Source organism: Amblyraja radiata, chromosome 46 (assembly GCF_010909765.2).
Source record: "Amblyraja radiata isolate CabotCenter1 chromosome 46, sAmbRad1.1.pri, whole genome shotgun sequence".
NCBI lineage: Eukaryota > Metazoa > Chordata > Chondrichthyes > Rajiformes > Rajidae > Amblyraja > Amblyraja radiata.
Window position 1 is genome coordinate 5,913,871 of NC_046001.1, and position 16,177 is coordinate 5,930,047.

Below are 16,177 nucleotides of genomic sequence, written 5' to 3' on the forward strand. Positions count from 1 at the left end.
ACCCTCTCTGTACCTCAACTGTCACGCCCCCTCAGAACCCAATATGTTTCAAACAGATTGCCTCTCGTTCTATTTTATTTATTGAGCTTCCTCAATTCATTTCTACCTCCCAGTTTTCTGAATTATTTTTTAATATTAGAAGATTTTTAACTTTGATAATGCAAAGGACATAAACTGGTATATAATCTTCATGACTCGTGATTGGAGCAAGAACAAGAGCAAACAGGGAAAGCCATCCAGTTGGCCTGACGACAGCGCTTGAAAAAATGCTGGAATCTCTTCTTGGGACAAGACAAGAGGGCACTTGGAAAACCATAATATTACTGGGCAGAACCGATGTTGATTAATCAAAAGGAAACGTGCATTTCTTTTTGTGGACTTCCAACTCCTGGGTTTTTTTTTTTAGGAGGTAACTAGCAGGATAGAAAAGGGGGATCCAATAGACAGAATACTCCATAAAATCTGGGCTAATGGGATTGAGATTTATAAAGTGGCATGGATAGAGGATTAGTTAATTCAGGAGTCAGGAAGAGGGATAAGGAGAAATGTCTTTACACTCTTTGGGCCGCCACAGGCCTCTCTACACAAGAGGACAGTGGAGGCCAGTTGCTCAATGTATTCATGAGACTGATGCATTTTTTGAACAGAAAGAGAAACAGGAGATTCCGAGAGGGTGGGAGGGTAGAGAAGGGGTTGGGTAGGAGTAGAGGTGGACTGGAGGCAAATGATCAGACTGAATGGTGAATCAGGACTGAAGGCCAAATGGCCGACTCTTATTTCTAATTTTAGGAGGTTTGCCCAGGAGAATGCACAGCTGGAAATGAAGACAATTTAAATAGCTTTGACTAACTCGAACCAGAGGTTGGCACGCAACTGCAACGCTGTGTGCTACAGAAGCTAACTCTCCAATGTTCCCACAGCACCCATTTGGTTAAGTTTGGATAAAAATGTCCATTCAAAAATCCTTTACACCCTTCCCAACACAAAAAAACTAAGGTACTGAGTTCTGGGTGGGCACAATCAGTAGAAGCTGATGCATTTTAAGGTTTTTCAGATCATGGTAAAGTACTGCCTCAAAAAGGCAGCCAGCATCATCAAGGACCCACACCACCCTGGCCACTCTCATTTCGCTCCTGCCATGGGGAAGAAAGTACTGGAGTCTCAAAGCCGTGACCTCCAGGTTCAGGAACAGCTTCTTTCCAACAATCATTTGGATATTAAATCTTACCAACTTCAACTAGCCTCTGAACTACAAACTGCCTGGATTGCATTAGGGTATTTGGGCTTTGTTTTGTTTTTTTTATTTATTGAGTTGTTTTGTTTGTATATTATATTGTCTATTGAGTACTGTTTTTACAACCAGCTGTGTTGCTGCTACAAGTACAAATGTATCTGTTGCTGCTACAAGTACAAATGTAATTGTTCCGTTTCAGGACATATGGCAATAAAACGCTCTCGACTCTCTTGGATACAAGGAGATCAATGTTATAAAAGTTCACACAAAATTAGTTAGTTTAGTTTAGTTTGTTTATTGTCCCGTGTACCGGGGTACAGTGAAATGCTTTTTGTTGCGTGCTAACCAGTCAGCAGAAAGACAACACATGATTACAGTCAGGCCGTCCACAGTGCACGGATACAGGATAAAGGGAATAACGTTTAGTGCAAGGTAAAATCCAATTAAAAAAAGTCTGAGGTAGATGGCAGCTCAGGATTGCTCTCTTGGTGAATGGATGTTGCAGTCAAAATCCATTCTGAGAGGTGGAGGGGGTTAAATTGCTGCTGAACAAATGGAGGTGTGGATTTATTCTGATCAATTCATCGACCTCGCTTATCGTCACAGGTTAAAAGGCAGAGAAGTAAACAGAACCCCCAGGACATTGAAAGTATAGAGAAGGAAACGGCCCCATAGCCTAAGGCTGTTACTGGCTCCTTGTCAAATTTAGTACAGGCGTCTCAGTATCCAGTGAAAGCTCTGCTAGTTTACCCAGCTACACAAGACCAAAGATGATCGTTAGCACCTGCCGGCAATCATTTTTGGCATCTTAACACTGCTCCAAATAAGCCTCAAATTCTTCCTCGTTTGACTCAAGAGTTTACAACCCAGGAAAGTGCAAGACAAGAAAGGACGTTTCCACAAACTCAAACAATCCAAGGTCAATGCCTCCCGCTTCCTTGGAAACTCAGCTCACCGTGTAATTCATTCGAGCTGACCCTTGGCAGATTTATTGCCTGGGCATTGTGCCAGGCTGAAGCAAAACAACACCACTGCCAAGGGTCACCTTAAGCCGTGTATGTCATTGCAATGCATTCCTCATTACAGCAAGCACCAGGTAGCAAGACAACTAGCTGAGCATTGAAAAGAAAGATCCAGAAATGAAACAACGCAGATGCGGGAAATCTTAAATAAAAGAGAAAATGCTGGAAACACTCAGCAGCATCTGTGGAGAGAGGCAGGGGGTTCATGGTACAGGACTCATCGTCATTTGTTTTACAGAGCGGTCACTGACATGAAACATAGAAAATAGGCGCAGGAGTAGGCCATTCGGCACTTCGAGCCTGCACTGCCATTCAATATGATCATGGCTGATCATCCAACTCAGTATCCTGTACCTGCCTTCTCTCCATACCCCCTGATCCCTTTAGCCACAAGGGCCACATCTAACCTTAAATATAGCCAATGAACTGGCCTCAACTACCTTCTGTGGCAGAGAATTCCACAGATTCATCACTCTCTGTGTGAAAAATGATTTTCTCATCTCGGTCCTAAAAGATTTCCCCCTTATCCTTAAACTGTGACCCCTTGTTCTGGACTTCTGGAATGAACCATTCGTTCTTTCTCTCGCTGGATGTCTTCAGCATGTTCAATGTTACATTTCCATGGCATCTTTAGCATTCGTTTTCAGGGTGTCCCAAAGCACTTTTCAGCCAACAAAATACTGTTTGAAGTGTGCTAACTGTTGAACATTCGGAAATGCAGTGGCCAATTTGCACAGCAAGATCCCAAGCACCAATGTGATCATCCATCCTTGTTTAGCAGCTTTCCCATTTCAGTAAACTTCTCATCTCAAGAACCTTGCTAATCGGAGCCACTGACGTATAACAATTGCAATTTCCATTACTCCCTTTAACCCTGTGGGCTTCCTGCAGGTACTCTGTCTTCTTCCCACATTCCAAAGACCTCCAGGTTGGTGTCCTTGCTTCCGGATTCCTGCGGCCTTTGATGGCTAAGATGTGCTTCCCCTTGTACGTTCCCTGCTCAGTTACTTGGCCAGCTCAGTTTTAATGAGCTGACACTGCAACAATTACTGTAGCTGGCGTCCATCCTGCAAATCCAACAAAATATTCCATTTGCAGCTAAGAGTTACAGACTTAGATGCCACAGTTTAATCACCAAATGGTCTATGTGCATCCCAGAAGACAGAAATAGTTGAAGCGACTGAGTTATCTGGCTGGAATCAGCATCCAAATCAGGAGCACTGCCAATGAACAGCCTCCAAAAACTCTCCCCTTGCCTGGATGTGTGCAGCTCCAATAATGTTCAAGAAACTCATCATCAGACAAAGCAGCCCATTTGATTGCCTCTCTCCATCCACCTCCCTACATATTCATTCCTTCTTGCAGTGTGTACCTTCGACAAAATGCACTGTAGCTACTTGCCGTCAACTTTGACAGCATCTCTCATGACCTCTGTCACTTCACGGGGCCAGGGCGGAAACACCAACCTCTGCAGGATTATCTTCAAGTCATACACCTCTCTCAGGAATCATTTCCTTCTTCGTTAGTTGTACAGAGCCCTAGTGAGACCACACCCGGAGTATTGTGTGCAGTTTTGGTCCCCTAATTTGAGGAAGGACATTCTTGCTATTGAGGGAGTGCAGCGTAGGTTCACCAGGTTAATTCCCGGGATGGCGGGACTGTCATATGCTGAGAGAATGGAGCAGCTGGGCTTGTACACTCTGGAGTTTAGAAGGATGAGAGGATATCTCATTGATACATGCAAGATTGTTAAGGGCTTGGACACGCTAGAGGCAGGAAACATGTTCCCGATGTTGGGGGAGACCAGAACCAGGGCCACAGTTTAAGAATAAGGAGTAAGCCAATTAAAACGGAGACGAGGAAACACTTTTTCTCACAGAGAGTGGTGAGTCTGCGGAATTCTCTGCCTCAGAGGGCGGTGGAGGCCGGTTCTCTGGATGCTTTCAAGAGAGAGCTAGATAGGGCTCTTAAAGATAGCGGAGTCAGGGATATGGGGAGATGGCAGGAACGGGGTACTGATTGCTGATGATCAGCCATGATCACATTGAATGGCGGTGCTGGCTCGAAGGGCCGAATGGCCTACTCCTGCACCTATTGTCTACTGTCTATTGTCGTTGCTGGATCTAAATCCTGGAACTATGTTGGAGCATATTTGCCAGAAGCACTGCAGGTTCAAGAAGGGAGCATTCTGGAGAGCAACTAGAGATGGGAAATACATGTTGACCTTGCCACCAATTTCCAAATCCTAGAAATGAATAAAGGGTCGAAGAAATTTTAGGTGAGTCATAGTTGCATTGATGTGGCCTCCGACAGGTTGCTCAATGTGCACAGTTTGTGATGCAGAGCTGAGAACTTGCTCTGTGTTAACCTCATGACTACCCGATTAACCCGAGAAAGGAGTTTAGGAGCCTGGGTTTCCTCACGGGACAGGTGGGGTTTTAGAGTTAAAATTGCTTTTGCTTAAGGAAATAAGAAATAGGGGGCTGATTCAAAGCAGCTGGACTTCCTTGCTGCAAAGTCCCGGGCAGAATTGTAAAATGCTACAGAGGTATTGCAAAGGCTCGGAAATGTTCTTGTTGCATTCTCACAGCTGACAAACTACTTTATGTACCACCATTAGCTTGTATTTAGGAAATTCCTTTAATGTAACAAAAATATTCCAAGGCACCTTGTAGGATCGATCATCAAGCAAGAAGCGATGTTAAATCATATACCATATATTACCATGGGTTCCAGAAGATAGAATTTAAGGAGGGAAGAGGGAGACAGAAAGAGTTAGAGGAGATTTCAAACTTTGGGGTCCAGCCAACTGAAACATAGAAACATAGAAAATAGGTACAGGAGTATGCCATTCAGCCCTTCGAGCCAGCATCGCCATTCAATATGATCATGGCTGATCATCCAAAATCAGTACCCCGTTCCTGCTTTCTCCCCCATATCCCTTGATTCCGTTAGCCCGATGAGCTATATCCAACTCTCTCTTGAAAACATCCAGTGAATTGGCCTCCACTGCCTTCTGTGGCAGAGAATTCCACAGATTCACCCATCTCCGGGTGAAAAAGTTTTTCTTCATCTCAGTCCTAAATGCCCTTATTCTTAAACTGTGACCCCTGGTTCTGGACACCCCCAACATTGGGAACATTTTTCCTGCATCTAGCCCGTGCAATCTCTTAAGAATTTGATATGTTTTATTTGAAGACATGGTCGCCGATGCCGAAGCGACTTTGGGATGGTCAAGAGGCTAGAATTGGAAGAGGTGAGAGATTTCAGAGTGTGTGGACTTCATGAGGTTACAGAGATGAGGGTGGAGGGCAGGATTTGAAAGCAAGGGTGAAAATGTTAAAATTGAGGCACTGTTTCACCACTGGGAACATGTCCTGATATACATCAGGACATGGGCAGCAGAGTTTTGGGCCACTCAAAGCCAGAGGAGTTATTTAATGGATGTCATAACAGAAGACTTATCCGCAATCTTCCTTCACTAGTTCTGAGGGAAGAGAGGCTCTGTCCTTCTCACCTTTTTGCCACCTAACAAGCTAGCGCGGCACATGATGAAGATTAAACACGTGCCCTTTGTGTTTTGCATGATTCCACCACAACTGAAGCACTGTGAGCAATTTTGGGCATCGCACTTTAGCAAGGAGATATTCATCTTGGAAGGCATGCATTATGGATTTATCAGAATGATAACAGGGCTTTGAGGGTTAAGTTACAAGAGACTGCACAAACCTGGGTTGGATTCCCTGCAAGCTGAATGCGGAGTCAGGGACAAGTGGGAGGCAGAGCCTAAACATTGGCGCAAATTCATTCAGAAGTGGTTAGAAAGCACTTAAACATAGAGAGAAGAGAGCAAAATTGGGAATTCTCATCTCCAAATGGCAATCGATGTTGGGTTGATTGTTAATTTGAGATTGGTGATGATTATAATACAGGCTCTGTTAGAATGGCACACTTTTTTTTTACAAGGGGGGCCTTTCACTTTTTTTGCAAATGGTTTGTCTTAAAATATCTCCTTTATCAGTAGGTTAGTTTGCAGTGGAGGAGGTATTGAGACAAAGCTCCTCAGGGCAGGGGAAAGGTTGGGGGCAGGGGGGTTGCGTGTAAGGTTGGGGCTGTGCTACAGAGGTACCTCGTTTTGAAGGAGGTTATTTGTACCCTTCCTCACTGAACAGGAATATTTGTGGGGCTGCAACAGCCTGAATGTCGGGCACAGAAACTATCAGGCCAAGTATTGCTTGGCTGCCCTGTGACCTGTTACAAGTCATCTGAAGCAAGTACTGCTTTGCCTCCCAATTAAACAGCCTTCACCTGGCCCAGCAGCCAGCTCACAAAAGCTCTGATAATCCCGCAAGAGCCAAAAACAGGCCGTGCTTTCTGAGAACTGAGGTCACCCGCTAAATATCATTTCAGTGGCAGTCAGCCAGACTTTCTGGGAGCAGAAGGGCTCTCTGGTACCGTTGACAACTACATTATCTCCCGCATCTGCTTTGCAATGCGTGCGTTAAAACCTTTAAAGCAGCAGCGTTAACGTCTGTGGGTTAAGGGTCTCTCTGGTTAACACTTCTGCTGTTAATTTCTCAAACCTGCAGGCGGACTCTGTTTTGAATCTATGGCTGCTTTGCGCATAGGAAAACTGGAATTTTCCAAAACCAAATTATTAACAGTTTGTCCCTCTGTACCCCTCCTTCCTTCAGCCCTCAATTTTTTTTTGGTTCATGAGTGCAGCAGGGTCTGTACAAACATACAAACAAGCACCTTTTTATAGCCGGGGCCTAGCCTCTCCACAAGCGCACCTCCACCCACAAGGCAACAAAGTGGCCCTGTGTCACTGCTGCACATTGCTCACGACGGGAAAAGACGCAGCCACACCCTGGCCGAGAGGAAACAGAAAGAGCATTCATCGGCAAAGGGGCCGTGGCCAAGCTGTAGCAGAAGATCGCAGAGCCAAAAACAACAGACCAAGCCATCACTGGCAGGCCTTGTGTGGAGTGCTTCACCTTCAAGAATGTTGAGATGAAATTGGGTAGAGTGAAAGGATTGCACATGGGCCTAAACTGGTCAAAGACGCCACTGTTAGGATTTCCAGATCAAGGGTCATTAAATCTCATTGCTTGCATATGACGTGGCTCCTTATTTTTCTTTTAGGTTATTTGAGAAAGGCTATTGCCTTTATAAGGTTTATTTGTGTTTTACTTTGCTCTGTAGCCTGCACTCTCCAGCTGCTGGCTCTTCACTTAGAGAGGCATTTCGTCCAGGCGTCCCGTAGCTTTTGTCATGAAAAAGGACCTGATAGTCCTACTCAGTGCTTTACCTGACACAGACACTTGATACAGTGAAGGCAGAGGGGCATCAAGCGGCACCGAGTCCACACTGACCACTGATCGCCCGCCCGTTCACACTAGTTCTGTTTTCCCACTTTCTCATCCACTGCCGACACACTAGGGGGAAATTTACAGAGCGCCAATTAATCTACGAACCCGCACATCTTTGGGATATGGGAGAAGACCCGGGGGAAACCCGCGCCAACACAGAGAGGACGTGCAAACTCCGCACAGAGAGCACTCGAGGCTGGGATAAAACCCGGGTCCCTGATGTAGTGAGGCAGAGGCTCTTCCAACTGCACCACTGTGCTGCCCAATGAACGGAATGAGTGAAAATGTTAGTTCTCTTGCGAGAGGAATCTACAAAGGATGATCTCTTCCCTTCACAGATCCAAGAAATAGATCAAACGCTGGCTCTAACCACAAATTGATAAATTACTCCATCAACAGTACGTGGGCAAATGCTATGAGGCTGTAATGCTATTTTTATAATCACACAATAGTACTATCAATTACTCATTTTGAAATTGAAATGTTGAAATAATTGGTTACCATATTAAAAACAAACAGATGGATGTCTCCAAAATATTGGATGAGGAGTTTAGCCAGGCTGCGTTTGTTTTCCTTGGAACAGAGGCGGGTGAATGGAGATTTAATCGAGGTGTATAAAATGATGGGAGGCCTCAACTGGGTAAACAGAAAAGGACCAATTTCCCTCAGCAGAGAGGTCAGTAATTTGAAGCATTGATCAAAGGCAACGAATAGAAGAAATAGGGGGAGTCGAAAGGATATTTAACTAGACATGTGCTGGGGGTCCATAATTCACAGCATGAAAGGGCTGTGAAGAAATAAACCATCACATTTTAAAAATAACCTGGATGACTCAGTGAAACATTGTAATCTGTCGTGGTACCGCTGACAACTGGGACTAAGATGGGTGCCTCTTTGACCAGCAGAGGCACAATGGGTTGAAGGGCCTCCTTTTGTGCTATAGATATCTTCGAATTTGTTATTGCTTTGCGTAATGGACAGTTGGCACTCTATGGTAATCAGCGTGTCTTTTTGTAACACTCCCGTGTGGCGTCGTAGGAAACGTTGTGATGGTAAAAGTTGTTGCTGATTTCTTCCAGTAGCAATTAACGAATATGTCACAATTCTGATTCTTGCAACTAGACCCCGTCCTTCTGACCTCGCCTTGCCTTTTCTGTCCCGTAGCCTCGCCCAATGTCCCCGTGGCTTGGGTTCTGCAGTCGGCCCACCCCTTGTGCTCGCTGAAACTCCGAATCTCCCCGACTCTCTCGTTTCCTATAAACCACTCCTTTCCAGCCTTCCCAGCCAAGCTATTGAGCACCTCTTCACATTCTCCCTCAAAGTTGGTACCAAGTTCTCAATGTGATCGGAGAATTGTCTTAGGATGCACAAGGAACTGCAGATTCTGGCATCTTGAGTAAAACACAAAGTGCTGGAGGAACTCAGCGGGTCAGGCAGCATTTGTGGAGGACATGGACATTCCCTGTCCATTCCTTCCACAGATGCTGCCTGATCCTCTGATTTATTCCAGCACTTTGTGTTTTACTCGAGTTTTCGGATGATTTGTAAATGCCACGTACATGTTAGGTACTGGTGCTGCTAACACCACATGCATCTCTCAGTGAGACGAGTCCCCACAACCCATTACAACCTGGTTTGATTTTTCCCGCAACCTGACCGCATATGCTCCATTATTCCGAACCCGCCAGATTAGGGAAATTGCACCACCTACTGCGCTGGCTGGCAACTGCAGCGACTCAGAATAACACGAGACTTTCCAAACACGGCAGATGATGGCAATGAGAGAGAAAAAAAAAGTAACACGGCTCAAAGGTGGGAGGCGAAAGTAGACCCGCCTTTCCAGGTCCGAATTTGTTGAGTTTTCCGGTCGGCCTTCAATTTCCAACCCCCATATCCTGACCTTATTCTGATCTACTGTCCATGTCGAAATACGCGTAGCCTCTGACCGACATCAGGTCCCATTTCAGCAACACATCCACAATTAAAATCCTTATCTTTGGCATCAAATTCCTCCATAGAATAGAATAGAATATTCCTTTAATAATCCTTTTCAGGAAATTATTTGCCACGACAGCTTCAAGACAAACATAACATAACACCACGCTTTCATACATAACAAGTTAAAATACGTTAAAATACAAGTTAAAATACAATTAATTAAAAAAAGTGCAGTTATTTGTGCTCATTAAAAAGTCTTATTGCAGCTGGTAAACAGGACTTCCTGTATCTCTCCGTTTTGCACATTGGTGCAATCAGCCTCTTGCTGAAGATACTGCTCTTGATCACCTTCAGGGCATGGAGTGGGTGAGTGGGGTTTGTCATTATGGAACCTAGTTTATTTAAAGTTCTGGCCTCTGCCACCTGCTGGACCGTTCGTTGCTCAGCCCCGACCACTGAGCCGGCCTTCCTAATTAGTTTGTCCAATCTGTTTTTATCCGCTATACGGGCGCCATCTCCCCAACAGGCCACAGCAAAGAACAGAGCACTGGCCACCACTGAATGGTAGACACTGCACAGTAGGGGTTGGCAGATATTAAAAGACCTCAGCCTCCTTAAAAAATAATGTCTCCGTTTCCTCAGTCCCCACAACTCCCTAGTGCTCTAACAACCCCCAGCCTTCCTATATATCTCTCAGCTTGTTCGACCCCCACATCCCTATCTCTAACCACACCTTCTCTTGCTGCAATCCTGTTGTTTGGTCTCTATCTCTGTATGCCCGTCACTGTTACCCGATTTGCCTCTAGTCTACACCAGCGCTGGTTCCAGCAGAAACGCCAGTTTCAGACATTTTCAGAAATGCCAGCAATGCTGTTGCCAGTTGAACTATTCGACTATTCGTCAATATTCAAAATCTAGGCAAATATAAGTGCGACGTCCTCATCCCGAACACATCAGCATTAAGCCTGACCCAATGGCTTCACTGTTGAAGGCCAGAGCAGGGAGTGAATCTTAGAACCCATGCCAGTCCACACTGCTCACTGAATAAAGACCATGGGAGAAATAACTTCCCAGATTGTAACGTGGGCCACTTGTCAGCAGAATCTCAGCTTTCCACCTCCTTACCGAAGCCTTGGAGGGTGGGAAGTGCAGGTTTCCCAGAATGATATCTGAATTCCAAAGTTTCAATTCTGAGGCAAGGTTACACAAACAAAGGCTGTATTCCATAGAAATGAGAAGAAAAGTTGATTAGGTTTGAAGGGGGATTTAACGGAAAGTACACAGATTTTGCTGAAATAAAACAAAATGACGGAAATTCAGAAGGTCAGACAGCATCTGTGGAAAACAAAACAATTAGTGTTTCTGGTCAATTACCTTTAATCAGAAAGGGTTTCTAACTTTGTTTCAGTACCCATGCTTCTATGACCACAGTGCTGCCTGCCCCACAAAGTATTTTCAGGAGTTTTTGTCAACATCTGCATTGTTTTTGAAGAGTTAAAGGGAGTGCAAGGTGTCTCGGATGTAAATTGGAAGGGACTAGTCAAGTGGGGATAAGATGGCATCAAGATCTGTGGGGCAGGAGTAGGCAGAAACAATGGATCTATTTATATACAGTTATATGCTGTTGCATGCCTCACTCACATGCTCACAATTTGTTATACAACCCAAAACAGGCCCTTTGGCCCACATTGTCCATGCTGACCATCAAGCACTCATAAACACTAGTATCATTTAACAACACTTGATCCGTATCCTTCAATGCCTTGGTAATTCAAGTGCTCATGCAGATGCTTATGAAATGTTGTAAGACTCTCTGCCTCCACATTCCCTTCAGGCAGTGTGTTCCAGATCCAGCCACCCTTCGGGAGAAAGAATTCTTCCTCAGACCCTCGTTAAACCTCCTACCCTCTGATTTGAGGCACCTCTTCCTATCTACGCTCTCCATGCCCCTCATAATTTTATGTCTATCAGGTTCCCCATCAGCCTCCTCCACTTCAAAGGAAACAAACCCAGCTTATCCAGTCTTTCCTCATAAACGGAACACTCCATCTCATACAACATCCTGGCAATTCTCTTTGGCACCCTCTCCGGTGCAATCATATCGTTCCTACTCTGATGAAGCATCTTGGACCTGAAACGTTAACTCTGTTTTGCTTTTACAGATGCTGCCTAAACTGTTGTGTGCTTCCAGCACTTTTTGTTTTTGTTTCAGATTTTCAGGATCTTCAGAGTTTTCACATCCTTCCTGTTGTCCGGTGACCAAAACTGCACACATACTCCAGCTGCCGCCTAACCAACGTTCTATAAAGGTGTACCATAATCTGCTCCAGCTACTGAAGGCAAGTATCCCGTCTGCCTTTCTTCATCACTTCTTCATCTACCTGTGCTGCCACCTTCAGAAACCACGAAGGTCCCTCTGTTCCTCAGCCCTTCCTTGGGTCCTACCATTCACTGTGTATTTCCTACCATTATTAATCTTTCCAAAATTCTTACACTTGCATGCACGCTGATAAACGATACCGTCCTCACGTTCACACTCACTTCATGCTCACATTAGCAAGGAGTGCTCATACTCACTTATATCATGCTTGGGATCACATGGGCTCATGCTCACACACATAGCTCCTTGTCACACTTAATGGCTCACAGACATACAAACAGGTGCACATCAACATATTCTGCATGCTTGCTCACACACTACACTCCTTTATTTTCCATTCTGGACAGCCATGGTCACCCTCACAAAAAAGTTCTCACCTTGAACATTGTCTCTGATATTCAAGGACAAATGGACTTGGGCTCCAGATCTGCCTGCAGTGCGTCACACCTCATCGCAGCTTGTCAAGGGCCCACGAGGCACAAAACAGGCTCAAGATTTGGGCACAAAGTTGCAACTGGACTCCTCCAAGAAACAAAGGCTATTCTCAAACTGAGCTTAAAACAATTCAAAGCGATGCTGGAAAAGCTGCCTGTTGTCCTTTAATTGTCCTGTGTGGCTTTGTGCTACCGGATGGCAGGAAGTGCACTGCATTCAGAACAATATTTAGCCTGTTCTTAATGGGACTATTTCTGTTTCCGTTCAATGTTAAAGCAAACACAAGAGAACAGGTGGCGTGAATGTGATCACACAAATACCCACAGCCAGAGAGCCACTATCTGTGGGGGTAAAACCTGACACCGAATGGGGTATAAGATGGCTGAAAAGAGAAGACTCGCATCTCCTTGGGGCTTTTTACAATCTCAGGTAATTCCAAAACATTCATCAATTAATGTATCCCCGCAGCAGCCATGCTGCACACAGCAAGATCCCACTACAACAATGTGATAAGGGTTGTAGAATTCTATGCATCCATCTGAGGGAGCAAGCTGGGCTCTGCTTTAATGACCCATCCACAAAGAACACACCTCCATCAGCACCACACTGCATGCCAGCAGCCTGGGTTTACGAGCTTGAGCCTCTGGAAAGGGATTCAAATCACAACCTTCTGAACCAGAGGTAAGAATGTTACACAATGAGCTAATGGGAAGCAAAGTCACTTTCAGTCCAGGTCTTCATAGTCTTAAAAGCAGTGATATAACTAAACAGAAGTGTATTGACCACTTGCCACACTGCGTCAGGTGTTTACCCACTGCTAAACTATTGGTATAGAGGAGTTGTCCTGTTCATACTGACCTCTATCCTCTAATCACACATTAACAGCACTCCACTCCTACAGTGGGAGAGGAAACAGGCAACATCACAGTATAAACTGAGGCAATGACAGGCTCGTTACCACGGCTTGAGAGGACGATCACCTTTTAAATAAGATAGAAGGAATTATGCACAACTCCTGGATTCTCTCCTGCACCCGACTGTAGTCGGAAATAGTCCCATTCCACAGTCTGCACCCAGGCTGAATTATGAAGTGTGCTGTGGACTCAACCCCCAGCTGATCTTAGCCTGGTTCTGGAGAAGAGTGTTCTCTTTCGGAAAAACCTTTCAAACCCTGATGGTGTTGGCTTGTAGGAAACCTGGTGGGCAAAAAACAACCAGGAAGATGCAACAAACCACGAATGGGATGAACTACCAATTGGTCTGTTGGGGAAGGTATATTTATCAAGATACCAGAATAAATCCTTGCTTTCCTTTGAATTATTCCAGGTAATCACTTAGGCCTACTTGCACAGACTGACAGGCGCTTATTTCAACATCTGCAAGACAGCAGCTCTGATGATGTACCATTCCCTAGGTATCACCCTCGAAAAGCCTGGGTTCCCAGTCATGTCTGCTGGAAATTGCACCTGGGGGGTGGCAGAAGTGACAGAGGACCTTGCGATAAAGTGGAATGCCCCAACCAGTCACAAAAACACACCAAACATTGATCACTGGATGAAGGACTGCAAGGCAAGCTGAAACCTTGAAACCCCGGCGAGGAGTCAGTATCTGCACTGGGTGGAAGGGACTCTAAATAATCCAAGTCATTTCTTGCTTCATTTATCAAAGGCTACCTCTTTGAGTACAAGAATCAACTGCATATGACAGGAGAAAAGGCATAGAAAGCCGAGAGACTCACCCTGCTTCGCCCAGGCTTTACAGGGCACTCTGTATCACTTTTAGGCTTCATCCTGACTAAAGCACTCCGGACAAGCAGCAGGATAAGGAAGAAGGAACAATAAGGAGGATCACAGTCACAAAAGCAACTACAGAATGAGAAGGGATGATCGACGGCTTCCTGACGCACATCCCTGCTTCCCTGAGAGCATCCTGCATCCCCTTGCTTCCCCCCAACACCCCCAACACCCTCCACCCCCTTCCACCAGGGCAGGGTGCTGCACACTGACAGCCCTGTGTGAAATGGACAGCTCCACTGACGTAAACACTGATTAATCTTTCAACCAAAACAGACATTTCAAAACTCCGACCCGTTTCCTGTCTACACCCACACTATTTAACTACATGAGTTTTTTTTTTTTGCTATAAATTCCTGGTAATTCCCAGTTTTATTTAGAAAAGAGACACAGGAATTACAATCTGCATTACATTCTGATTAAGACTGCTTGTTTCCCAATTCAATCTCTAGGGTCTGGTTAACCACAATAATATAATAATCCTTTATAATGAGTCAACTTTTAATTTGGTGTTGAAAGTGTTTTACTTTAAAAATAAATCATATAATTAAGCAGTTCCTTTGATTTTTTTATTCTCATCCTTGTTTTCAAATCCTCCTGAGACTCAATCCTCCAGGTGAGTAACCCTCTAAGATCTCCAGTAACTCTGGTCTCTTTGCCATCCACAAAAGTTCCTGGTTGAATTTTAGGAATGTCCCAGAAAGGGTAATTATAAAGTTTCATTCTTGGGGGCCAAAAGAAAAATCACATTTCAATCATAAAAAATGTATAAATAATTGAATTTCTAGGGTACAGCACTTACTGCTTTCATCACAAAAAAAAGCAGCAGCCTCACAACTTTTGAACTTTTAAATTTTGCCTCTTATCGAGGCTCGGCTGTGAGATTGCGGAGATCAGAGGAGATATTGTGTCCAGACGTGTGCTCAAAGCAAGCAGTTAATTTGGGAAGCATTCAAGCTGAAGTGCCTTGGCCCAAGGAGGACCTGACATTCTATGTATAAACAGCTCATGGGCGTGATACTTTGCAAAGGCGACAGTGTTTGGACAATGGCCCGTTCAGCTCAGTGAGAAGGCAGTGTGGCGAGTGTATAAATGTTCCACGACAGAAAGACCAGGTTGGTGCCATTGGGATGCTTGCTGTAGGCAGGGTGCTGGGGTATAGAGGCTGCATTCAATGTTTCTGGACTGAGAGACAAAAGAATCACTGGAGCTCATAAATTAAGTTTATTAAACAGGAATTCCCTTATTAAAGGGAGCAGAGTTTCTGTGGCTCTACTGCCAATAGCATGAAATGGAAGTCTACAATTTCCAAGCACGTCCGTTCAACTTCTGCACCACCCAGATCTGCACTTTAAGTTTCAGCCTGTGACTTTTGTTCTGTCATGAAAGTCTGGTACAAACCCAGGAGCCTATTGGTGACCCCATTCAGTGCAGAAAAGAGGAACTCCTGAGTCTGAAGTGTTTGGATCCCATTACATTACAGGGCAAGAAGAGACTGTGCTCCTGGGAGCAGCTGGGTGGAGCTCACAGATTGATTTGATGGCGGAATGGGTAAGGAACTAGACTGGCAGCATGATGTCTGGACCTTAGATCCAGAGACCCGAGTTCAAACCCCTAGTGTGGGGAATTTAAATTCAAGCAATTGAAGAATGTTTTAAAATCTAGCTTGTTAGCAGTAATCATAAAACTCCTGGATTCTCATAAAAACCCACCTGGAAATCTGCTGTTCTGGCCTGGCTTACGTAACTCCATACCCACTGACGACCATAGATCAGGGCAATTATGGATAGACAATAAACACTGGTGTCGCCAATGATGCACACACCCTTTGTACTAATAAATTAAACCAGATCTATGTTTTGATACAGGTAACTGAGGAGTGTATAGGTGCATTATAATTAAAGTCCGGAGAAACAAGGAGGGTGAAGTCAGAGAGATTGTAGTTGCTATAGTTATATTATACAAAAAGCCTGATGTTAAGCACCTGTATGAGATTAAGAGAC

General features: G+C 44.7%; 1 protein-coding gene across 4 annotated transcripts in view; it reads right to left on the reverse strand.

The window, feature by feature from the left end:
• tns2 (tensin 2) overlaps positions 1–16,177 on the reverse strand; it is a 161,204-nt gene that overhangs the window by 111,779 nt on the left and 33,248 nt on the right. Inside the window, exon 1 of one of the 4 annotated variants that reach the window (XM_033015575.1) lies at positions 14,120–14,290. The exons of the other annotated variants lie outside the window; for them this stretch is intronic. Coding sequence (XP_032871466.1) covers positions 14,120–14,170 — 51 coding nt within the window. The 5' untranslated portion in view covers positions 14,171–14,290. Of the gene's footprint in view, positions 1–14,119; positions 14,291–16,177 lie in introns of those variants that run through there. 4 annotated transcript variants of the gene reach the window in all.